Source organism: Oratosquilla oratoria, chromosome 16 (assembly GCF_046742065.1).
Source record: "Oratosquilla oratoria isolate Oo_2021 chromosome 16, ASM4674206v1, whole genome shotgun sequence".
In the NCBI taxonomy this organism is placed as follows: Eukaryota; Metazoa; Arthropoda; class Malacostraca; order Stomatopoda; family Squillidae; genus Oratosquilla; species Oratosquilla oratoria.
The window spans coordinates 29,002,374-29,028,484 of record NC_134792.1 but is presented as its reverse complement, the minus strand read 5'-3'; the positions used below and the strand labels follow the sequence as shown (position 1 = coordinate 29,028,484).

The following is a 26,111-nucleotide window of genomic DNA, read 5'->3' as shown; positions in this document are numbered from 1 at the left end:
TTTCACATCTTTATTTCTCCTCCATTTTCCTTATTCATCACTGTCATTTTCTTAACACTTCCTACTGCAACTACCTTTCCCTCCCTATCCTCCTTCACATTTAGCAATTCCCTAAAATACTATGTCCATCTTCCTCTTACTGCTGCCTCTTTCATTATCATTTCTCCATCTGCACCTTTCACCTTTTCTTCTTTACTTAATTTGCTTCCTCATCCTCTTTTAATTTCCTTCCAAAACATCTTTTTATTACTTTAAAATTTTTCTTTCATACTTTTACCCCATCTCACATCTGCACTCCTCTTTGCCTCCTTTATCTTAAGCTCTACTTCTTTTTTCTTTGTACCTCTTGTATGATTCTCTCGTCCTATTTTGTAACCAATCTGTGAATGCTCGTTTCTTCTCTTCTACAACCTTCTTTGCTTCATCATCCCACCACTCACTACCCTTCCTTCTATTTCCTCCTGTCCTCCTTGTTCCACACACCATCTTTGCACACCTTGTGACTCCCTCCTTGAAACATCCCCATTCCTCCACTTATCCTTCTCTCAGCTTCTTCTTGTACTCCTTTTCTTTCTCATTTACCATTTATAAACCTGTAAAACAGTTTTGGTTTATTATTTTTTCATTCATCTACTATACCTCTTTCTGAATTGCTTTCTTCCTCCCTTCAAATTCTTGTATAGTCATTCCTAGCTTGTTTGTAAGTTTCTTTTATTTCACTGCTTCTTCTCTTCCCCCATTTTCCCCAAGCCATTCCCTTGCCTTTTTTGCAATCTCACACTTTTTGTTAAACCAGTCCTGTTTCCACTTCTTCCTTTCTCTAGTCTTTGCCACATGTTTCTTCACTCCTTGGTTGTAAATGTCAAGAAAGATTTCCTGTTTCCTCCTTATTCCTGTGGTATTCATGAATTCTTCCCAGCTTGTTTCTTCAAAGAATTTTTCAACCCTAAGTAATCTGTTTTCCTAAAGTTGAGTCTCTCTTGCCTGTATGATTCCTTCTTTGGCTCTATTTCCTCATCCTCCTGTTGAAATTCAATTGTAATATGATCACTATATTGGGCAAAATTAGTTGGAGCTGATGACGGCTGGCTCTTTGGATAGTAAAAGATTTAATCTTGTGGGAGTGTCATCTCCTCTTACCCGGGTCACTTCCTTTACCCACTGGGTCAACGTGTTCTCCACTGCTTAACAGGGTATTTCCCCCAGGAATCTGCTTTGCCCACTGCTTGCATCCCATTCCTCCCAGTTGACCTCACTGCAATTAAAATCTCCAGTAAGGACTATGTTACTACTTTATTCAACATTTTTCTTTAAGAAAGGTTATATCCAATAATATTTCTTGATATTCAGTTTCATTTCAAGCTCTTGTCTTGGGTGGAACATATGCCACCATGAAGTCTCTTTTATTGTGCCCTTCAGTACTTATCTTTAGGTGAATTGCTTCAGCCTTGCCTTCACTAAAATGAAGAAGTGTGGGAAAAGGAGAGAAATGGTGAAATGATGAGGTGAGGGCAGTGGTGGCAGAAAAGAGGTAAGCAAATTAGAAAAAGTTTGCTAAGAAAAAAGAAGGAAGCAAACAAGTAAAAAGGTTGGTACCAAAACAAGGCAACAAGTATTATTCCTATCATCCATTTGGCTAGGGCTTTCTATATTTTTACATGGACTATTATAAGGAGGAAGAAGTGTCAATTATATAGATAGATGGACATAGATTACTGAAACTATTCTGGTAGAGTATGTGACTTTTCTAAGGCCCTGTTTTACACTATCTATAGATTATATTTCCTTATCATAAGGAACTAGACTGTGGAAGCATATTTTAGTATGGTCCTTGTGAATTTTTCCACACTGCATCAATGAATCCAATGTACAATACAGTGCTGAACCTGCCCACAGATGCCATGCAGAGCTGAACGTAATTGGAAGATACCTTCAATCAACTACAGGTACTGTACTAAGTTCATCATTTCACCTTTTTTTTATAAAAGATTTTTTGATCCACTAATTTATAACAAAAGAAACCAAAACATACCTCTGGGAACTCAATGTATAATATCCTGGTAATGTTAGATTCAATCTGATATTCATCACATGTTGACGGCTTATTGCTGGCTTCAGCAAATGCTCCTAACAAAAAAATTATCAACAGGCTAATTTTTGACATGATTGCACCATATATTCCTGAAAAAGAAGAAAACAACATTAGGTCAACAACCCAGTAAATCATCACCATCAACTCTTTGTCAGTAATGTTTTAGTATACAGAGCAATTACATCTATATTTCTGATAAGACCGCCTGGGTGTTGCAATTCTGCTCATATAGAACAGCTTGCCATTCTTGACAGCATTTTCACAATTCTACACTGTAACATCCTCTAAAGATTTTGTCCTACTTCTAAAAAAAATCATAGTTTCTATATATCAAGGGCTTCTTCCCCCTGTCATGTTCCATGACACATCACTGACACAAAGGGGATGCAAATAATGGAGCCACAAGCTACATTCTAGCAAGAACCATATTGGGATGACCATTGTTGTTGGATTCAACCAATTAGTGGGTTATCTTAAATTAGAAAATAAGATTTTATATAAATTGTCTGTACCTTATCAAATGCCCTAGTTGCAGGAGCCTTGCTGCGCGGATGGCAGAGTAGTTTCCTTGCATATATATTAATGTTCCCCCATTAGTCTAGATAGGTAATGACTGAGAATTTGTAAGCCTTCTTCACACACAAATAAAGAAGTAGGATTGTGTGAAGCCAGGCAAATGGGGATAGACTAGACTTATTGAGGTACACATCGGCACTTGTCCCTAGCACCTATGTTGTGCTGCTGTGGTATAAAATTAAGAAGACATGGGCATTGAGGCTCTCTGACTCCCGACCATGTCCTGTTCTCACCCTCAGATCTTTTTGTAAGAAACTTATATCTTTATATCATGTAAATTAATTTTTGAACCTCATCATTCTATTTACATCCATATTGAAGAAGAAAAACCCATAAAAGGGGTGAGCACACTAAAAGTCATGACATATAAATGGGGGCCTGTCCAGGATAAATTTTCTACTTCACTGGATGAAATAATTGGTATATGCAAAATACTCAAGAGGAAATAGGAAATAGTAAAAAAAATAGAAGTTAGGTTGCTGAGTGAATACAAATTGTGACTGATCATAGAAATAAGTGCTTCTGCCGTATTTGTTGTTTACAAACAGTGCCCACCATACTTGTGTTTAAAATATGATTGGCCTTCGAATAAAATAGAGATTGTCTCATTTGAATAGTTCAAGCAGCACCAAAAATAAGTCATGACTTTGATGGATTCTCACTGGTAGAAGAGATATTGTGATGTGAGAGACAATAGGAGAAATATTATGATGTAAGAGACAATAGGAGTAAGAGATATTGTGATGTGGGAGACAAAAGAAGAGGGGAATAGTATGTATGAGCCAATAGGAGTGAAAGATATTGTGGTAAAAGACTATAGGAGTGAGAGGTATTATGATGTGAGAGACAGAAGGAATGAGATCAGAATAAATGATGAAATCAGTCAGAGACAGGGAGCAGTATTGTGCAACTTTGAGAAATTACCACAGGTATGGGGCAGATATCATAGTAGGGAGGATAACAGGAGTAAATAGGATAGATAATGGATTGCCAAGGATAAGAGAGAGATATTACGTGGAGGAAGTTAGTATTGAAAATGAAAGACTTCCACGGTAAAGAGGTAAATATTATGATATAGTAGATAATATGAGTGGAATTAGAATAAGTGGGGAACCTAGAGCTGAATCGTGCAATGAGGTCTATCCTAGACGAGGGAAAGAGTATCGAAGGGAAACGAATAGGGTGGGCGCAGGACATCCTGTGCAACGGTCAACTGGAGTGAGTAGTGAGGGAAGTGTAGTGGATAGCATCATAAAAGTGAGTCATCTTATCCCCAAATTTACCAAAAGGGATCCTGAATTGTTCTTTTCTACATTCGAAGGCATAGCAAAACAAGTAGGATGGAAAAGGAACCTCTGGTCAGCAATGATAAGATCTAGCCTAACCCCAAGAGCCTTAAGTGTGTACACAGTGTTTGACAGAGATTGTATATATGATTATGATCAGATTAATAGCAAAATATTAAAGGCATGAGATTTCCCCTGAGTATTTCAGAAATTCAGGGAAGTTAGGAAGAATACTGGTCATGGATATATGGATCTAGGCAGGAATGTGAGGGGTGACCTAGACAAATGGATGTGTGCAGAAAATGTGATAAATCTTGAGATAGCATTGGAAGTGATAGCAATTGAACAATTCCTTGACTTATTGAGCAACGAAGCTATGTGTAACCATGCAGAAATGTGAGACGTTATTACAAACAGCAATTTTTGTAGAAAACTTTGCACTAAAAACAAGTGAGAGTAGGAAGAAAGGCATGATACAAATTCAGAGGTGCATTTACCTAGTTGAATCTTATGGGAAGGGCAGCTATGCTCATGGTGTCCCATCTTTGTATATGTGTCTAATTTGCTCTTAAATTTATATATGATTTTCGCACACACTACTGTTTCGTCCAGTTTATTCCAGACATCCAAAGCTGTGTGGAAAGCTGTTTTTTCAGGTTTCTTCTATACCTGTCCTTTTTTTAGTTTCTTTTTATGTTCCCTTATATTTCTCATTTCTCAATTCAATAAGTCCTCTCTTACCAAACTGGTCACCTCTTTTTCTTCTTTATTCCTGAGTTGGTAAATTCAGTTTTGATAATCTCTCCTCATATGACAGATTTGAAAGTGTTGGGGCCATCTTCATAGCTGCTCTCTGAATTCTTTCAATCTTCTTCATATTCTTTTTGGTACTGGGTGACCATAGTGTCGCAGCATATTCCAGTCTAGGCCTTATTATTGTGATTAGTATTTATTTATTTTTTTAATTTCTTCATCCAAATAAGTAAAAGCCACCTTTATTGATCTTAAAAGTTGCAAGATTCTCCAACAATTTTGTTGATCTTTTTATCAGGGGGACCTGTCATTTGTGATGATTACTCCAAGTCAGAGACACATGAGGCCACATGTATGGAATAGTTGGAGAAAACCAGTCAAATGTTTTATATGTGGGAGATTTGAGCACAGAACTCAGATTGTTATGCTACCCAGGGTGAACAAAGGTACAGGCAGGAAATGGGAAACAAGCAAACTAGGCAGGAAATAATGTGTGTAGAAGGAAACAGGGAGGATGTGAATCAGAGTAGGAGATGTTACACCTGTAGAGCCAACAGTCATAGGATGGAAAACTGTCCCAAGGGAAATGGAAGCAAAGGGGACACACAAGACTAGAGACAAGAAAAGGATGACAGCATGAAAAAGAAGAGGGGAGTAGTAGGCAAGATGGAAGATAGCAATTGCTGTGTAGGTGGAAATGGGTTAGACAAGATGGAAAAAACAGGAGTCAACCAGAGTGGCTACCTTACGTGAAGGAGTAGAGGGAAGTAAAAGAATGTATACGGTCAAGGCTCTGCGAGACACAGGGGTATTCCACACCATTGTGAGGCCAGATGTGATACCAGGATTAGCAAATAGGCACATAGGTTAGTTCACCATGCGATTAGCCGGGGGAGTGACGACATTAGCACCCATAGTTAAGGTAATACTTGAAATAGATTGTCAGCCAGTGGGTGTTGAAGTACGAGTAGCAGAACTTCCAGTGAAAGGAATAGACATCCTCCTCGGAAATTATGTAGGTGAGATAGTCCAGGTTAGACTTATGACAGTATATGACCATATGACTAGACAGAAAGATGGCACTTGAGCCGATATGGAAGACCCTGTGGAAGTCATCACCAGATCTTAGGCCAAGAAAGCACGAAAGGAAGATGAACAAGGTGATGACAACCTGAACCTGCTTTTTCATGCAGATGCTGCAGACAAGGTCCCAAAGGAGTCACAAGAAGAACTTGGCGAGGAAGAGAAGTAGGTAGCAACAGATGTAGGAGGAGACCAGAGAGGCTATACCCAAGCAGAAGTGGTCTTTTAGAAAAACATAAACAGAGAACTACTCATCAAATTACAGGAGGAGGACAAGGAGTTAGAGGAGGTGTACCAAGCAGCTGAGGAGCAGGAAGAAGAGGAAAGACAGCAAGACCAAGTTCATCACGGAAGATGGTGTACTTCTGAGGAAATACAAGGCACCAGAAAAGGTAGGTGATACTGTTACCCAAATCATTGTTCCACATAAGATTAGAGAGAAGATTGTGAGGCTAGCTCACACAACTTCATGCACCCACCTTGGAATCACCAAGACTAGACAATCTTGATACATTTCTTCTGGCCTTGGTTGTCAGATGATGTCAAGAAAGTGATTGGAAACCAAATGACATACACAAGAAGTCACCCATGTGCCAAGTTCCTGTCATTGAGGAAACTTTCAGTAGGGCTGTAGTTGATTGTGTAGGACCTCTCCCAAAAACTAAGTCTGGGAAGTTGTTTCTTCTCACTGTGCTATGCAATTCCGCACAGTATGCTGAAGCAATACCCCTCTTGAACATACAGGCCAGGACAATCACCAAGACCTCAATGTCTTATTTTAGTAAGATAGGTATTCCTAGGAAAGTACAAAGTGAGAGAGGCACTAACTTTTTAAGTGGAATATTCAAAAGGGCCCTGGAAGGCTTCAATATAAAGCATGTGATCATGTCAGCATACTACCCCCAAAGTCAGAGTCTTGAAAGCACATGATCAGAGCATTTGTGTTAGAATTTGAGAAAGATTGGGATGAAAGCATAGACATGCTGTTATATGTCACTAGAATAACTGTACATGAGGGTCTAGGATTTTCTCTTTTTTACTTCATGTTTGGTAGAACCCCACGAGAACCCCTTGCATCCTTATATAAAATGACATTATTGGGGACTTTAGATGATAACTCCCCCCTACACAAACCTAGTTGGTACTAACTTCAAGAAGTTGAGGAAGATTAGGCAGGCAACAAAAAGAAATCTTGAAAAGTCTCAAAACTCCGACAAGGATTATTATGATAGGAAGGCAATTAGATGGGAGCTAAATATTACGGATTATGTAGTGATGTTATCTCCTCAGAAGACCTCATTGCATCCAAAGTATGAGGGACCATTCAGGGTACTTGAGGGAAAGGGTGGAAACAATAATGTAGTGCAAAATCCAATGTGGAGATCAGGAGTGCAACAAGCACATATAAACCTGAAGAAATTTAAGGGGATTGCAGAAGAGAAAGCCATTGGTATGATCGAGACTGGACAAGTTAATGGGAACTTTCATTCAGATATTGGGATCTTAATTTCTTTTATGATTTGGACAGGTCAGATATTAGTGAGGCATTATTGGGATCTCTGTCATCACTACAGGGAGAGATGCATGAAGAAGTCCAAGCACTCCTCTGCAAAAATTCCACGATTTTTTCCTCATGCCCCACCATTACTCAAGCGTCATCTTAGAAGATGGAGCCAAACTGGTGAGGCAAACTCCCTACAGATTGTCGACCCAGAGGAAGAGGATCATGGAGAAGGAAGTGAGGCAGCTTGTGGATCATGGATCAGTGGAACCTAGTACTAGTCCTTGGGCTTCACCAGCTATGCTGGTACCTAAGCCCAGAAGTGAGTGAAGACTATGTGTTGATTACAGGAAGGTGAATGGAGTTACAAAAGCAGACCCTTAACTTCTCCCCAGAATAGATTATCTCATTGAAGAGGTTGCTGCTGCAAAATTCTTGTCAAAACTTGATTAAGGGATACCATTAGATTCCTCTTACAAGCAGAGCCACTGAGATATCTACTTTTGTTACCCCACATGGGCACTTTCAACATAAAGTGACCCCACTTGGTACGAGAAATAGTGGAGCATCCCTTCAGCACCTTGTAAACTGGTTAGTTGAGGAATTGCCAGGGGTTAGAGAATACTCAGATGACATAGTTGTGTTCTCTGACACATGGAGTGATCACATGCACAGGCTTTACTTGACAGACTAGAACAAGCCCAGCATACTGTGATCCTGAAGAGTGCCTTTAGGAGGAGCACCATTGACTATCTAGGACAGGGGTTCCCAAACTTTTCAGCTCATCAACCCCCTCGTAAAGTTTAAGATTTTCTATAGACCCCCAATCTATTCATTCATGAATTATGTCAGTTTATTATTATTATTATTGGTGTTGTTATTGTTATTAATGCTAGTAATAAACACATAGACACATAGTAGACTTCCTGGAAGAGGCTTACGCCTGTGACTCCAGATCAACATTTACACTTTGTGGTAGCTTGTGGTGGATCTTTGCTTTATAATCATATTCTAGTTCTTGGTTTTGCCAGAATTTGTCAAGTCTACCCTTATATTGGTTGACTGATTTTGCTGCAATCAACCATTCAGGCAGGTGGTTCCAATTATTGACAACCCTACACGGGAAAGCATATTTTCTTACATACAGCCATGACCTTATCTTGAATAATTTCAGTGAGTTTACCTTGCTTAAGTTCTCTTCCCTAAGCTTCAATATGCCTTGAGTGCAGTCTCCATCATATTTTCCTGTCAGTATCTTGTAGGTCTCTATCATGTCTCCCCATGCTCTTCTATATGCCAGTGTTGGTAGGTTCAACCTCCTTAGACTTTCTTCATAGCTCAGTCCTTTAAGTTCTGGCACCATCCTTGTAGCCCTTTGCTGCACATTCTCCACCATCTCAATATCTTTTACCAAGTGAGGACTCCAAACTGGTTAGCATACTCAAGATGTGGTCTCACCAATGCTACAAAGACTTAAATATTGTTGTATCCAATGTAACAAATGTCCTTCTGATTAGTCCCACTATTTTGTTAGCTTTGTTTACTTTCTCTGCCAGGTAATCCACACAGTTTAATTTATCATTAATTATTACTCCCACATCCTTCTCAGGAGCAATTTTCTTCAGCTGTTTCTCCAGTAGCCTTGATCTTCAATATTCGTCCTTCCTATTCGCATATACTTGGACTTATCCTGATGAAAACTCAGCAACCATTTTTCACTCCATGAGTATACCTCCTGTACGTCCTGCTGCAGCTTTTGACAATCTTCTTGTTCTTTTATGCATCTAAATATCTTTGTATCATCAGCATACAGGTAAATCTCACTGTCATTTATCATACTCTCAGGGAGGTCATTAATAAATATAACAAACAAGTGGTCCAAGAACAGACCCCTGACGCACTCCACATGTCACAGGCTTCCATCCTGACACTTCCCCCTTAACCACCACTCTTTGATGTCTTTGTGTTAAAAATGCTGCAATCCATTCTAGATACATGTTAAAAATGCTGCAATCCATTCTAGATATATGTTAAAAATGCTGCAATCCATTCTAGATATATGTTAAAAATGCTGCAATCCATTCTAGATATATGTTAAAAATGCTGCAATCCATTCTAGATATATGTTAAAAATGCTGCAATCCATTCTAGATATATGTTAAAAATGCTGCAATCCATTCTAGATATATGTTAAAAATGCTGCAATCCATTCTAGATATTCTGATCAAATTCCATAATTTCTAATTTTACTTAATAATCTTTTGTGTGCAACTCTGTCAAAAGCCTTCATAAAATCGCAGTAAATTACGTCCACTGCATGTCCCTCATCAATAAATTCAGTCCATCTATCCAGAACTTTTATGAGTTGAAGCACTGTCGATCGTCCAAAGATGAAGCCATATTGCTTTTCACTAATGGTGGGCAGCTACCGGTAAAGTTACCGGTTTTATCGGTAACAACCTTAACGGTAGCTTACCGGCAAAAATGCTGCTACCGTTAAGGCTCCGTTAACCGATAACACGATAAGGTATACCATAACACTCAGAGAGCGGTAAGCCGTCTCGGCTTGGTGGTACCGAGTGACGGTACTGACGGTAGTGGTGGGCAGCTGTAAAGTTACGGGTTTTATCGGTAACAACCTTGACGGTAGCTTACCGGCAAAAATTCTTCTACCGTTAAGGCTCCGTTAACCGATAACTCGATAAGCTATACCATAACACTCAGAGAGCGGTAAGCACGTCTCGGCTTGGTGGTACTGAGTGACGGTACTGACGGGCCCAGTGTCCCGCTAATTTTACCGGTCAAACTATTACCATTAAGCAAGTATGTACCGCTAAGGTCTCGGTAATTTTTTACCAATATAACCGTTTTTTCGGCACTTTTTTTTAATTTCTCAATAGAATTAATGTTATTTCTGTGATTAGCATACGAAACTCTATTAATTGTGAAAGTTTCATCGAAAAAATTCCGCGTGTCGCCAAATGTATATGTGTGCTTAAGTGATGAAAATGCCAATATGCTTGTTTCTAAATAAGAATATGAACTAATTTGTATGAAACAATAATTGAGGAAATAAATAAAAAACATGCTGACAATGAAATCTAATATATCCTTGAGTATTCACCTTGGTCTTTGGATCACGTGCTGGGCTAATTTGTATGAAATAAATATTAAAACAAGGGAGCATAGAAAAAAAATTAGGAAAACATTTATTACAAATTAGTCAGGTTAGGTTAGGTTAGTTTTGAGGAAAATATTACAAATTAGCCAAAGCTCATTATATGTGTATGTGTGTGCGTATTAACAAAGCTCCCACTCCCACATGCACCCTCCAAACATGAACCCATGCATGCAGACGCGGATGAAAGTTTATACACCACACCCACCCTCAGACACCCTCCATTCACTCACTCGCGCGGTAGATAGCATACTATAGTAGCACCAATTAAAGTATGACTTTTTCCCTTTACAATGACATAATCAAAATAATAAGTAAAATAGAACCAGAGATATAGCTTATTAAAGGACAAAAACATTGATTTTTTTCGAACTCGACTCGAACTTTGGACGTCACTACTACCTCACGAGTCTTTTACCGGTAAACTGCCGGTAATTTCGGTGACGGTATTATTGTTCACCGGTAATTCCGGTATTGAAATTAGCGGTATTTGCCCACCACTACTTTTCACCAAAGAAACCATGGGCTCCTATGTGTGCCATTATTTCCTCTCTTATCAGTGTTTCGAAATTTTTATAGATTATAATAGTTAAACTGACTGGCCTGTAATTATTATTATTATTGTTGTTACTATTATTATTACTATTATTGTTATTACTATTATTATTACTATTACTATCATTATTATTCGTTATTATTATTATAATTTTAGTTATCAATAGTGTTATCATTTTGATCCGTTATAAAAGGGCTAAATGGCAACATTCATCAAAGCGACGGCATTCCAATAATGATAGACACTTTCACATTTACTTAAGTGTTTTAAAATAAATATTTATAATTTACCAATATCTTTAAGAGTGATATTATATATTATTTATTATATTACTATAAGTAATATTCAAGCCAATAATATTACACAAGCTCGATCGTCATCTTGATGTTCATTCACGATGTGGTTGTGCGTAAGCCCCACAGACATGGGCAGGATTTTCGACTCAAGAGTGAACTGACATGGTTTTCTTTAAGTTTAGATATTGCTTGGTTGATTATCCTCACTCTTTCAGTACGGGAAGAGAACAGGATCGTTTCATGCTAACCATTTAATTTAAAAGACTGCCTTTCGACCCCATAGTAATTTACTGACCCCTTTCTAGGGTGGCCAGACTCCTTCAGGGAGGACAGTCCTATTTTTGAGCACTTTGTCTTCCATTAGAGGCGCAACCTCACGCCGGACCTGCATTTGTCCTTTCTTAGGGTGTGACAAAAATAAATAGATATTAAATAAATAAATATCCCTAGGTATACAATAATGCCGTACAATTAAATTATGTGGGAGTACCGAGGCCAAGGTCAACGTCACCCTGGGTACTTACAATAGTAAGACACTTATTACAGTGTAGTTTGATCCATACCACCATTGATCATGGATGGCGGGCTGGACGAATCGTAGCTGTGGTCAGTAATTTTGCAGAGGATAAAAACGTAACTTCTCTTTGATCATATTACATGGAAATAACATATTCAAAGAAAATAGGTCAAATAATGCAACCATATGCTAATTCTTTGCATAAAGTCGTGCATTTAAGCAAAAAACCGTCCTTGTTCGGGTTTAGCTGGCGTTGGTCGGCTATTAGGAGTCGGACGGTATTCGTAGCTGTGGTCGGTAATATTGCAGAGTATAAAAACGTAACTTCTCTTTGATCAAATTGCATGGAAATCACACATTTTAAAGAAAATATTTCAAACTATGCAACCATATGCTAATTTTTTATATAAAATTGTGCATTTGAGCAAAAACCGTCATTGTTTGCTTTGGTCGGCTTCTGATCGGTTTGGTCGCCAATTAGAGAAAATATTTGAAATCATTCAACTATACACAATCTTTTACATTAATAACACAATAGTAAGAAACTTGAAAAAGTGTAGTTTGATCCATATCACCAGTGATCATAAATGGCGGGCTGGACGAATCGTAGCTGTGGTCGGTAATTTTGCAGAGGATAAAAACGTAACTTCTTTTTTGTCAAATTACACGAAAATCACACATTTTAAATAAAATAGGTCAAACAATGCAACCATATGCTTAGTTTTAATGTTAAGTTGTGCATTTGAGCAAAAACCATCCTTGTTTGGGTTTGGTCGGCGATGGTCGGTTATTTGTGAATCGGACAGTATTCGTAGCTGTGGTCGGTAATATTGCAAAGGATAAAAACGTAACTTCTCTTTGATCAAATTAAATAAAAATCACATTTTAAATGAAATAGGTCAAATAATGCAACCATATGCTGATTTGTTACGGTATTCGTAGCTGTAGTCGGTCATTTTGCAGAGGTTAAAACATAACTTTTCTTTGGTCAAATTACATGAAAATCACACATTTTAAAGAAAATAGTTGAAATAATTCAATTAAATACAATCTTTTACACTAATAACACAATAGTAAGAAACTTATAAAAGTGTAGTTTGATCCATACCAACAGTGATCATGGATGGCGGGCTGGACGAATTGTAGCTGTGGTCGGTAATTTTGCAGAGGATAAAAACGTAACTTCTCTTTGATCATATTACTTGAAAACCACACATATTAAAAAAAATAGGTCAAATAATGCAACCTTATGCTAATTTTTTATATAGAATCGTGCATTTCAGCTAAAACCGTCCTTGTTCGGGTTTGGTCGGCTATTAGTGAGTCGGACGGTATTCGTAGCTGTGGTCGGTAATATTGCAGAGTATAAAAACGTAACTTTTCTTTGATCAAATTACATGGAAATCACACATTTTAAAGAAATAGGTCAAGTTATGCAACCATATGCAATTTTTTTATATAAAATTGTGCATTAGAGAAAAAACCGTCATTGTTTGCTTTGGTCCGCTTCTGATTGGTTTGGTCGCCAATTGGAGAAAATAGTTGAAATCATTCAACTATACGCAATCTATTACATTAATAGCACAATAGTAAGAAACTTAAAAAAGTGTAGTTTGATCCATACCACCAGTGATCATAGATGGCGGGCTGGACGAATCGTAGCTGTGGTCGGTAATTCTGCAGAGGATAAAAACATAACTTCTTTATCAAATTACACGAAAATCACAAAATTTAAAGAAAATAGGTCAAGTAATTCAACCATATGCTAACTTTTAATGTACAATTGTGCATTTGAGCAAAAACCGTCCTTGTACTTGTTTGATCGACGTTGGTCAGTTATTTGTGAGTCGGACGGTATTCGTAGCTGTAGTCGGTAATATTGCAGAGGATAAAACGTAATTTCTCTTTGATCATATTACATGGAAACCACACATTTTAAAGAAAATAGGTGAAATAATGCAACCATATGCTAACTAATAATATAAAATCGTGCATTTCAGCAAAAACCGTCCTTGTTCAGGTTTGGTCGGCGCTGGTCGGTTATTTGTGAGTCGGACAGTATTCGTAGCTGTAGTCGGTAATATTGCAGACGATAAAAACGTAACTTATCTTTGATCATATTACATGGAAACCACACATTTTAAAGAAAATAGGTGAAATAATGCAACCATATGCTAATTTTTTATATAATTTGTGCATTTCAGCAAAAACCGTCCTTGTTCGGGTTTGGTCAGTGTTGGTCGGGTACTAGTGAATCGGACGGTTTTCATAGCTGTAGTCGGTAATTTTTCAGAGGATAAAAACGTAACTTTATCAAATTACATGGAAATCACACATTTTAAAGAAAATAGGTAAAATAACGCAACCATATTCTAATTATTTATATAAAATCGTGCATTTCAGTAAAAACCGTCCTTGTTCGGGTTTGGTCAGCGATGGTCGGCTATTAGTGAATCGGGCAGTATTCGTAGCTGTGGTCGGTAATCTTGCAGAGGATAAAAACGTAACTTCTTTTTTATAAATTTACATGGGAATCACACATTATAAAGAAAATAGGTCAAATAAGGCAACCATATGCTCTTTTTTTTTTTTTTTTTTATAAAATCATGCATTTCAGCAAAAACCGTCCTTGTTCGGGTTTGGTTGGCGTTGGTCGGCTATTAGTGAGTCGAACGGCATTCATAGCTGTAGTCGGTAATTTTGCAGAGGATAAAAATGTAACTTCTTTTTTTTCATCTAAATACATGAAAATCACACATTTAAAAAAATAGGTCAAATAATGCAACCATATGCTAATTTTTTTTATATATATATAAAATTGTGCATTTCAGCAAAAACCTTCCTTCAGGTTTGGTTGGCGTTGGTCGGCTATTAGTGAGTCGGATGGTTTTCGTAGCTGTGGTCGGTAATTTTGCAGAGGATAAAAACGTAACTTCTCTTTGATATTACATGGAAATCACATATTTTAAAGGAAATAGGTCAAATAATGCAAACATATGCTAATTGTTTATATAAAATTGTGCATTTCAGCAAAAACCGTCCTTGTTCGCGTTTGGTTGGCGTTGGTCGGTTATTAGTGAGTCGGACTGTATTCATGGCTGAGGTTGGTAATTTTGCAGAGGATAAAAACGTAACTTCTCTTTGATTAAATTACATGGAAATCACACATTTTGAAGAAAATGGGTCGAATAATGGAACCATATTCTATATTGTATATAGAATTGTGCATTTGAGGTAAAACTGTCAATGTTTGCGTTTGGTCGGCTTTGATCGGCGATTAGTGAGACCGTTTTTCCAAATGCAATCCCAGCTACCTCAGGAGTCCGGGGAAGAAGCCCATGGTATGTAGATATTGACAGACAATCCCGGTGAGTGTATGGCTCCTAGGGATACTCTATTGTACTGTATCACATCAAGATATATGGTTGTTTTTAGTTACTCTGAGCTGTCTGCCACGTCAGAGGCTTGTTACCCATTTCTTGACATTGCTATAGATGATTTTTTTTTTTTATTATTGTGGGAAATCGTGAAAAACAGCGAATCATAATGCTTCCGCTCACAAGTAATGTGACAGTGAGCGTGTAATATATTTCCTGTTTCACCATATTTTCGGAATGAACGAAATATTGACTAAGACAACGCAGCTGTTCATATATGTATAAGTATGCGCAATTCAATAATCATAATGTGAACTCGTGTGAACCCTCGTCTTTCACAGAATGTAATTCAAATAGTATAACACTGCGCAATCAACATATTGCTTGCAAAAAACGCTTAAATATTACTATCACTACTACTTACGCAGTCAATCTTGCCACCGTGCCACGTACTTTTCTGTCTAGTCACTTTTTTCAGATTTGTGAGGTTGGCCAACAGCTAGGTAGCATGACTCATCTTCTCCACCCTTCGCTTTTTTTCATGATTTGGGTCTTAATTCAGCATCAGGACCGGAATAATATAATAGAATTATTTCTACAACTATTATGTTGTAATTATATAACAGCTTTCAAAAACAATGAGAAACTACTACGAATAAAAATGTTATATCCTTATCACAGGAAGTGTATTGAATGATCATTTCCGTTCGTGTAAGAGTACTATTATTTTTTAATGTCTCACAACTCCATATATGTAGCTAGGCCCGTAGCCATAGTTTAGTACACACCATTTTACAGACCAGAACTACACATCATACATCTATATTTGAATTTACGAAATTCTACTCTTACCCGGACGTCGCCGGGCGAATGTAAATATTACTCCCCCCCCCCCCCAGTGTCGGAGCCAAAATCGACTTTTTCATTGCTAAATAAACTCAAAAATATGTCAATCCAACAAATTTTGTTTATTTTGATTCACCTTAGCCTAATAGTGGAGAAACTGGGTCGATTTTGTCGAGATGTGCGTGCGAAAGTTTGGTAGAGTATCCGTAGACTTTCTTTCGCTCCTCACGTGAGTTGAACGAGATCGTATTTTTCGGGGAAACTTCGGTAGAATTTCAGTGAAGGAATTTGACATTTATGATGCTTCAAGTCAATGTACAGTCGCCCTTAATAGTCTGACAGTTACGGAAAACGTGTTTGTAAATAGTTTTTGTGGATTTTTTATAGCAAATATTTATCACTTTATGTAGTAAATTAATTCTTCGGTATTTTTTTTTTTTTTTTTATAATTTCATGGAGGACAGGTGATTGTGGTGTTTCTTGTTGTTTTGGTAAATGTTTTAGCAAGCATCTATCACACCATTATTCCCCGGCCACATTTTATACATTTATTACGAAAATTGGCGGTGCGAAATTACCAGCAAGGTAAAACGAATACTGTAAGGTACGTTGAGCACCCCCCCCCCTCCGCACACCTCCACCGTGACGTCATAGGAAATCCAGTGGGAGAGAGTGAGATGTAGAAGAAAATGTAAACTTTAAAGAAAACCATCTGTATGTATGGTAAACTTTAAAATTACACTATGATCACATAATACTGAAATAACTCAATATCACTTTCTCAAATTATCAGTATCTGAGATATGACCGCCAGAAAAGTTTTAAAAATATTTTCCATGCTTTCACATTAGGTGGATTATATTAGTATGACGAGTTATTAGATGGGATGACATGTCAATTTATATGTTGATCAGGTAGATGAGGAAGATAGTATGCTGTTGATACACACCAACTAGCTGAATATAAACCCAGTAGTAATGACAAGTAAAAGCATCATATGGTTTTTATTATATTACATTTTGGATTTGCGTGGGTTTCCATATCTCCTCAAGCGTGGATTTTATATGTAGACCTTTATCTCCACCAAGCTCAGTTGTATTTTAACCGGCTTCTATAGTCTGTTTATTTGCAACTGAATGAAAAATTCAGGAAATGTTGCTAATAAATAGTTACTTTCAAAATGACGGCTGCATACATATCCAGATGACCGAGTTTTGTGTGTGCCACATAATTCAATCCATTTCTTTCTAAGTTCTTTCTCTTTGGGTAGTGAAAAGAAATGTATATTTTTATCATTTTTCAGTCTAACGGCATTGAACTTCTGAACTATACAAACTGTTGGCATCTTTATATGTTATTTGTCTGCCTTAGCTATCCCTTTAATCAGAAGATGGAGCTTCGCTCCACACACTGGTGTGTGAGTGATTGACAGCTCTCGACCCGCGGAACCCTGGTCTCAATATTTCCATTGACGTCATCATCTACCTGCGCAGTGGAGAGGTTTTCTGGTTCTCCCTCACCCCCCGCTAACATACCTTATAGTAATCAAGGTAAAACGAGTACCTTATAGTATTCGTTTTACCTTGATTACCAGTTCGTGCGTCTGAATACGTACTAAATAGCACCTACCTAACTGTCGAAGAACAACTTCATCTCCTCATACTTCGTTTCGTGCACCAGAATCGCCTAAATTACGTCCTAAAGGCCGATTTTATACCCCAAGTTAACCCCCGAAAAATTGCTGCCAAGGTTGCCAGTTTTGTCAATAAATAAATAAAAAAAATAGGCGTCTTTTACAGCTTGAACATGGATCCTGGTAACGGGTACCTAACAAACCTTACACATGTAAATTTTCTCTAAAGCTGCAATAAAGATAGTAAATAATAGTTGATCAACATGTGGATCCAGTATGAAAGTGGTCGAGATTACTGACGAGAATAAAAAATTAAGTAGCAACAGACTACTTTACGGATATCTCAACATAATTTCTTTGGTCTGTTGAAAAAAGACATGTCGCTATTCATAGTAAAATGGGTATCTGCATTAACCCTGTGATCGATCTCCCTGCTTTGCAATATTTATCTAAGTCATCTTTTGACATGAACACTTATTATTTTGCTTCTTTCTTGTCTTTCAAGTGATGGCAGGTCCATTGCATCTAATCTGCTCCTTGCACAATGAATATGCATGAGCAAGGCTCAAAATACCCGTAATCTAATCCACAACCACACTTCACCCTGCAGTGGCGGCTTTGGTAGCTTGAAATAGGTTATTGCAAGCATATGACATATGTGTCAACAAACACATTCCCCATGTTGTGTTCTTTAGAGATTAGTGGCTGTAGATTCCTGGAATGTTGTCCACATTGACACTGTGTCATGTGTTTGCACTCCTTCGTACCACCAGGGGCCACCATATGGTCTCTGTTCATATGGTAAAAAGTGAAATGTTCATCAACAGTCTGTGTATCTGATTAACAATTTTGCTTTTGTAATTGTTCCAATTTATAATGAAAATCATTGATAGTCTTTTTGATTTTCTCATTTCAAATACTTTGCATTTTTTTGGCATTGAAGATAGCTTTCCACATCGGCTCTAGGTATGTATTCTAAATATTTTTTGTAACAATACGCAGTCTTCTTATTTCTTCATATTCTTCACAAACTGTTTGTTGTCTCCAAACAAATTAGTGTAACTTGTCATCCCTTCCATCATGTCATCTACTAATATCAAGAACTTTACAAGTGCTATTACTGATCCTTGTGGGACTAGTCACTACCCTCTTTCCAGACAACTTATCTTTTATTGTTGTCCTAATATGTCAGTCTTTCAGTAAACCTTTTGTTCAGTTCTATAAGTTTTCTTTGAGGCCTCCAATATACTCCAGTTTCCACAATCATTATGTAAAGTACCTTGTTGAAGGCCTTGCCCACATCTAAGTATACACAATCCTCCAGACCTATCTTGTTGCACATCAACTGCTCTTGAGTGAAAGTTAAACAAGTTTGATGCAAGTGATGTTCAAGTTCTGAAACAAAATTGTGCCAAAATGCTCATCTCTTCATGGTATTTGACTCACCTCTCTCCATTTTTTATCACCAGAGCCATTTTTGATACTTCCAGAGCCATGTTTTTGCAGGTTCGATTTTTTAACATGTTGGCTTCCCAGTTGAAACTGATCGGCAGACACAGCGCCTCTGTTTCCACTGGCAGTGATTGGGGGTGGAAATGCACGACAAGCCTTGCAATACACCGTTAGAGTACCATCACTGCCCCGACCCACTTCAAGCCAATCTAGGTTCCACGAGCGTATAGTAGATTCATGCTTTACTGGTTTTCGTTTTCCTTGGCCCCTGTCCGTAGAGTTTGAATTAGGCTTTGCTGGTCCAGAAGCAGTTCCTGCCATTAAAACACTCTCCCTCAATTCTGAAGAGACTGAATCTGAGGGCAAACCATCTTCACTCGCTTCACTAGAAATTGTTCCATGATGTACGATCATCGGAAGTTTGGCAGGGACGTGACGTACGTAGACCTAGCTACCGTAAACCTAAGCTAGCTAACGAATAATTTTTTGTTTTTGTATTTTTTATTCTCCCTCCAAAGATCCATATTTATGAACTAAATATATAAATGATCAAATGTTCATATTTATACTTAAATTTATTTACTTTCAATTACTAACCAAACGTTTGATTCTATTTTGTTTTCTCATAAATACACGAACGAAGTTATAAATGGGATTTCCCAGTTTCCCTCCTAGGCCTCGAGCGAGTTTGCATATGTACAGTGTACGTATGCATGCGGTGATGTGGTATTTGTTCACAGCGTGTTGACTGGGCAGCTGTATGCAACCAATGAACTTCCCTGCATACAGGTACCATGCAATTCGCAACTAGCGACATTATGTAGCACGATAGTCGTGTAGAGTCTAGTCAACATGTACTAGTATACGCGCGCATGCAGCTGATACGAAGCTAGGCTAGGTAAGCCATTGAACTCTAGCAGCTATACCGCGTACACATACGTACGTACATCAACAAATTAAAGTTGATTGATGCGTTGCGTTTATGATATCGATTGATAATGCAATGATTGATCACAGGTAAGTTGTGTTTGCTCTGATCCTTTCATCAATGGTGATGGGATTCAGGGATTGCCAAATGATGGATAATGCATGAAAAACGTTGAATCTTGCCGCGGGAGCGATTTTTTCTTGTGTGGGATCGCTCCCAGTATTGGATTTGCGAGAGCGACATTGGAACTTTCCCGAGTGAAATCGCACGTCGCTCCTGTGTGTGTGTGTGTGCTTTTTTCGCTGCCTCTCTCTCACAATTCTCTCAGTTTACTTATCTTGCTAGTCAGGAACATTGACCTATAGTTCAGTGGTTTCTCCTTTTTGAATTAGTACTTCATAAGCCCTCTTCCAATCTTGTAGCACTGTCATTTGTTTAAATGTACACAGTATGTTGTGACTTTTGTCTGCCCATTGTTCCCTACATTTTGTAAGTATCCAATTTAAAAACCTATCAAGCCCTAGAGTTTTTCTCACATATAATGTTTCCAATAGTTAGCATACTTCTTTCACTTCCACCTTATATCCTTTAACATATGTCTATTCTCACTCTTGGTGAAAACTGGAAACATGTTTGTTTATTATTTCAGATTGAGTTGGTGCATCTCTACAGACCTCTCCTGTTATTTCTAGCTTAAAGATTCTTCCCGAGTCAACAGAAAACATTTAAAACCCCTCCTCTATACTTTACAGCACTCTTTGTCCCAGAGTATGTCAGACATCAATTCAATAATCTTCACAGGAATCCCACAGATCCACAAAAGATCTCAGAGTACCCCATGATGCATTAAGTTAAATGCCTTCTAAAGATCAACATAGACTGCAAGAAACCCCTATTGAAACTTATTGGTGCTCCACAAGAACAGAGAATGCTAGGATCCAATCAGTTGTTGGCTTGCCAAGTGTGCGCCCACATTGCTCAAGCCTTTTATAACATTAGCAGATATGAATGAATCCATGTTAGCAACAATTGGGTGAGCACCTTACATGGCACACTGAGCAATGTAATATCATGGTAGTCCTTCTTGTCTCCTTTCCCCTTACAGATAGGAACAACCACATACTTTTTCCAATTAAACTGCCACCTGAACACCACCAAAGGGAAGCTGTCTACTTAGAGGGTCATTCGTAACTACTCAAAGTACTCAGCATAGGGGCTACACCACTCCACAAGAAGGCAGTATTGCAAAGTAAGCACTACAAGGAAACTTAGAATAGCATATGCTAATGTTGATGGTTTACTATCAGCCAGGTTGGAGATAAATGACTTCATAAGGATAAAGAACAACAGACACACCTGGAGAAGAGATAGAGAAGATGAAAAGGATGGAGGATGTTTGTGGTGAGAAGTGACAAAGGTGGAAAAAGCAAATCTGAGTGAAGGCACGGCTGAAGCAATTCACCTAAAGAATGTTCCCCCCCCAAGACAAGAGCTTGGGATGAAACTGAATATCAAGAAATGTTAAAGGATAAAACTTTTTTTTTTTCCAAAGAAAAATATTTAATAAAGTAGTAACATAGTTCTTATTGGAGATTTTAATTGTAACATCAACTGGGAGGAACAGAGAGCAAGTGGAAAAGGCAGATTCCTGGGGAAATACACTGTTGAGTGTAGCAATGGAGAACACAATGACTCAGTGGGTAAAGGAAGTGACTCGGGTAAGAGGAGATGACACTCCCCCAAGATTAGATTTGTTACAGTGAGTCCTCCTTATTCGGTAATTCTTTAAATGGTAAATTCACAGTTACAGTATTTGGTAATTACTACCCTAGATTCTATTTATGGTAAGAAAAATTCTCAGATACAGTATCCGCTAGATATTCTGAAGATGAAAGAGCAGGGAGAAGGTATGTCTGCCATATCCTATTATTACATGTTATAATGGGTTCGGTATACGGTAATTTCAGTCTGCGGTAAGGTTTTCAGGAACGCATATGTACCGTATAACGAGGACTTACTGTACTAACCAAAATGCCGGACATCATCAGCTCCTTAAATTATCTTTGTCCAACAGGAAAAAGTGACCATGGTTCTAACTGAATTTCAGCTGAAGGATGAGGAAATAGAGCCAAGGAATGAATCACATAGGCAAGGGAGACTCAATTTTAGGAAAGCAGATTACTTAGGGTTGAGAAAATTCTTTGAAGAAGCAGACTGGGAGGAATTCATGATTATCACAGGAGTAGGAAGGAAATGGGAAATCTTTCTTGATATTTACAACTGGGGAGTGAACAAACATGTACCAAAGATTAGAGAAAGGAAGATGCGAAAACAGGATTGGTTTAACAAAAAGTGTGAGATTACAAAAAAGACAGGGATGTGGCTTGGGAAAAATAGAGAATAAAAAGCAGTAAAACGAAAACTTACAAACAAGCTAGGAATGACTATACCAGATTTCACAGGAAGAAAGCAATTTTGAAAGTAGTAGAAAAAATGCAAAGATGAACCAAAACTGTTTTACAGATTCATAAATGGTAAATTGAGACATGGGGGAGAAATCACGAAGTTAATAGTAGATGATGAAGTCTCTGAAGAGGCCTTAGCTCAGGCAGAAATAATGAAGGTTTCCGATCAGTCTTCACAAAAGAGCACAACTTTTTTGAGTAATGCAAGAGCAGCAAAAAACCAGGTTTAGAAGATATAAATGTAGAAGTGGAAGTGCTCAATCTCCTGGGGTCATTGGATGAGACAAAAGCTTCAGGACCTGACAAGATCTCAAACTACATACTAGAATGTAGAGAACAACTAGCAAACAAGATCCACTGTCTTATTACATGTTTATTGAAAGAAGGCATTGTGCCACTTCATTGGAAAAGGGTGAAAGTGGTGCCAATTCACAAAGGTGAAAACAAGGAAACATCACTAGATTATAGCCCAGTATGACTCAACAGCACAATAGTGAAATTATATGAAAGGATTGTGAAAGATCAATGAACCAAATATCTTGAAAAGATGAACACTCTGACAGACAGTCAGTTTAGCTTCAGATCTGGAAGGTCATATGTGTAGAACCTTTCAAGCTTTTACTCAAGTGATTGATGTGCTGCAAGACAGGGCTGGGTGGACTGCATGTACCTGGACCTTGAGAAGGCATTTGATAAAGTACCTCACAGTCAACTTATGTGGGTAATTGGATCATGTTGGAGAACTGAGAGGCAAACTACTAGAATGGATTAAAGAATATTTGAAAGATACATGGGGACAATAGTAAAGGATAAAATGTTAAGTTGGACAGCAGTAACAACCAGTTTCACATGGTTCAGTCCTTGCACCCATAATGTTTCTTGTCTATGTTAATGACATGATGGAAGGAACAAGCTATGCCAACATGTTTGCATTATACACAATCATGCACGCAAACAACACAACATACACTCTATAAAGGATTTGTGGGAAAACCCAGTTTCGGCTGTAGCATTCCTTGGGGAGACGGGACTGCTCGGACAGTCTAGGGAACAACAACAACAACAACATGTTTGTAGATGATGCAAAAATCATGAAAAGAGTGAAAAATGAGGAGGACAGTAGAATATCACAAAAAGATCTAGATACTATTTTTGCATGGAGCTATGAATGGGGAATGAAGTTCTACACCAAAAAACACAAAGTACCAGAAATGGGCAATACTGGCAAAAGACCATCCTTAAACTATTCCTTGGGAAGCGAACACATTACCAAAGCAAAAGACTTTGGAGTGTTGATAAAAGACAACTTGTCACCTGACAGACATATCAGCAGGATTGTGGGAGAGGCATATGGACTACTGCAGAAGATTAAAGTGGTATTACATTATACGGATGAAGAGATGATGAAAAAACTCGTCAAAACTCTGATACATTTCCACACAGTGAAAGATATAAGCAAGATCAAGAGAATACAAGGGACAGCAACCAAACTGGTCCCCAGCCTGGCAGATGAAACATATGAGGAGAGACTAAAAGCAGTGGGTCTACCAACTTTGAAAGATCAAAGAGAAAGAGGTGACATGATTACGATATTCAGGTTACTAAAGGGGTTAGATTGTATTGATAGAAGAGATCTGATTAAAGATGGGAGGGCTTAACCTCTTTGATACGAGGACACCTACGTAGGCATCATGAGACACAAGTGGGTATACAAGAATGCCAGCATCGGCATCTTGATTATATTTATTTTGTAGTTGTAGCTGAGTGACCCCCAAATCCTATAAATTGGTTTGATCACATTTGTTGTGTTTATTATTACTCAAAGTAAAAGAGAACGAGTAATACAGCAAGTAGTGTGATGCATCGTACATTAGGCACCCATTGCTATGCACAAGAATTTGACTCATATTGAAGAGCTTAAGAGGCCGTGGAAGTAGATTAAGAAAAACCACATGTCAAAAGGATGTAAAGAAATGCAGTTTTCATATAGATGCATATGTGGAATAGCTTAGAAGGTGATATAGCCCAAGCTCAAAGGATACACGAGTCCAAATCTAAATATACCTGGAAATCAAAGATAAGGATTAAGTTGGAACTATACATGAATTTGAGTCTAGGTATATAGGAAAATTAGATAATAGGAGACAGGACCCAATGAGAATTGTTCCTTTCCTGTACACTATAATGAGGTTAATACATCTGACACTAGCTGTTCAGACTGTGCTCCTGCAGGTTACGACAGATTTGAAATGGAGTTTCTTCAGGGCTTGGTAAGCAGGCCCGAGATCATTTGCATAGAAATGGCCCTCAATATCCTCATCAGTTCCCTTGAGATAACTCTTGTAATCCATCCATATGAGAATTCTAGTACTCTATTTCTAAGTCTTGTATTGGTCCAGGTCCCCAGCCATTCTAGCAGCATGGTCCAGCACAATACTTTCCTGTGTCTTGTGCAAGGCCACACCACTCTTAGACCTTGGATACTCTCCAATTCACTCCTTGTCAGCCTTCAGTTTCACATTTGAAGGTGTCCCACAGTTCTTCAGGGTCCTCAAAAGTGCCAAATTCTACAAATTAGAGGTTGCTTCCATATATTCCTGAATTTCTCCAGATGAAATCCAGGTGGGTTACATCTCAGGATTTTCTTGTACTTTATACAGACAATGTTGTGACCACAAGTCTATGATTAGTATCACAGAATTCAGCACTCTGTTATACCCTGCAGTTCTGCAGGATCTTCCAACAAATACAGTACAAGCTCTTTTAACCGGCACAAGTGGGACCAAAGACGTGCCGGAAAGGGGAAATCCCGGTTACGAGAAGGAATATTAAAAAAATACATTTATTGCCTTTATTCATAGAGTATTTAAATAAAATTCATTCAATGGCTTCTCTTTTGTTGTTTATTTATTTAGCAGTATATTCATATTTATATATATTTATTTATTTTCATGAAATCATGTATGTCTCTTTGTTTAGAATATTTGTCTCTCTGCATTAAAAATTCATTTTGAAGACAGTGAAGAGACATCACGACGTGAGTCCCCATGTAGGTGCACTGCTCCGCAAACTTGATAAATGTTGCCAATCCTTTAGCGGCATCCTTCCACGTTACTCTTGGCTCTGGGTCATCTTCCTCTTCACTATCAGCCTCTGTTTCCTTACCATGCTTCTCCTCAATCACTGCCTGAATGATTTCGTCGTCAGTTAGTGTGGGGGTGATAGCTTCGTCATTGTCGACCTCCATCCACTCCTGAAGAGCTTCATCAGTGACGCTAAGCTTAGCACTACCACGCATATCCTTCAACTCAGCCATCACTGCCTTCCTTTGTTTCACAACGAAACCTTATTACAGTGGGCACTGGGCCTGACGGAGCGGCGGGATTTGTGGGAGATGGCGGGAAAGATGCGCGCTACCTCTGGTGGCGGCGGGAGTGGCGCGGGAATTTTAAATTTTATTTTTTCGAATTTTTACATTTTTATTTAAAATTGTTATTTCCTCGTGAATAATATGCCGGTTATAAGAAGGAGCCGGATACGAGAATAATGGATAAAAGAGCTTTTACTGTACT

General features: G+C 38.1%; 1 protein-coding gene across 1 annotated transcript in view; it reads right to left on the bottom strand.

Moving 5' to 3' along the window:
- Positions 1-16,090, bottom strand: part of LOC143033864 (protein D2-like) — a 38,530-nt gene extending 22,440 nt beyond the window's left edge. Inside the window, exons 1-3 of the mRNA XM_076199430.1 lie at positions 16,068-16,090; positions 13,463-13,515; positions 2,033-2,181 (exon numbers count right to left, since the gene is read on the bottom strand). Coding sequence (XP_076055545.1) covers positions 2,033-2,181; positions 13,463-13,475 — 162 coding nt within the window. The 5' untranslated portion in view covers positions 13,476-13,515; positions 16,068-16,090. The remainder of the gene's footprint in view (positions 1-2,032; positions 2,182-13,462; positions 13,516-16,067) is intronic.
- Positions 16,091-26,111: the final 10,021 nt, after the last annotated feature.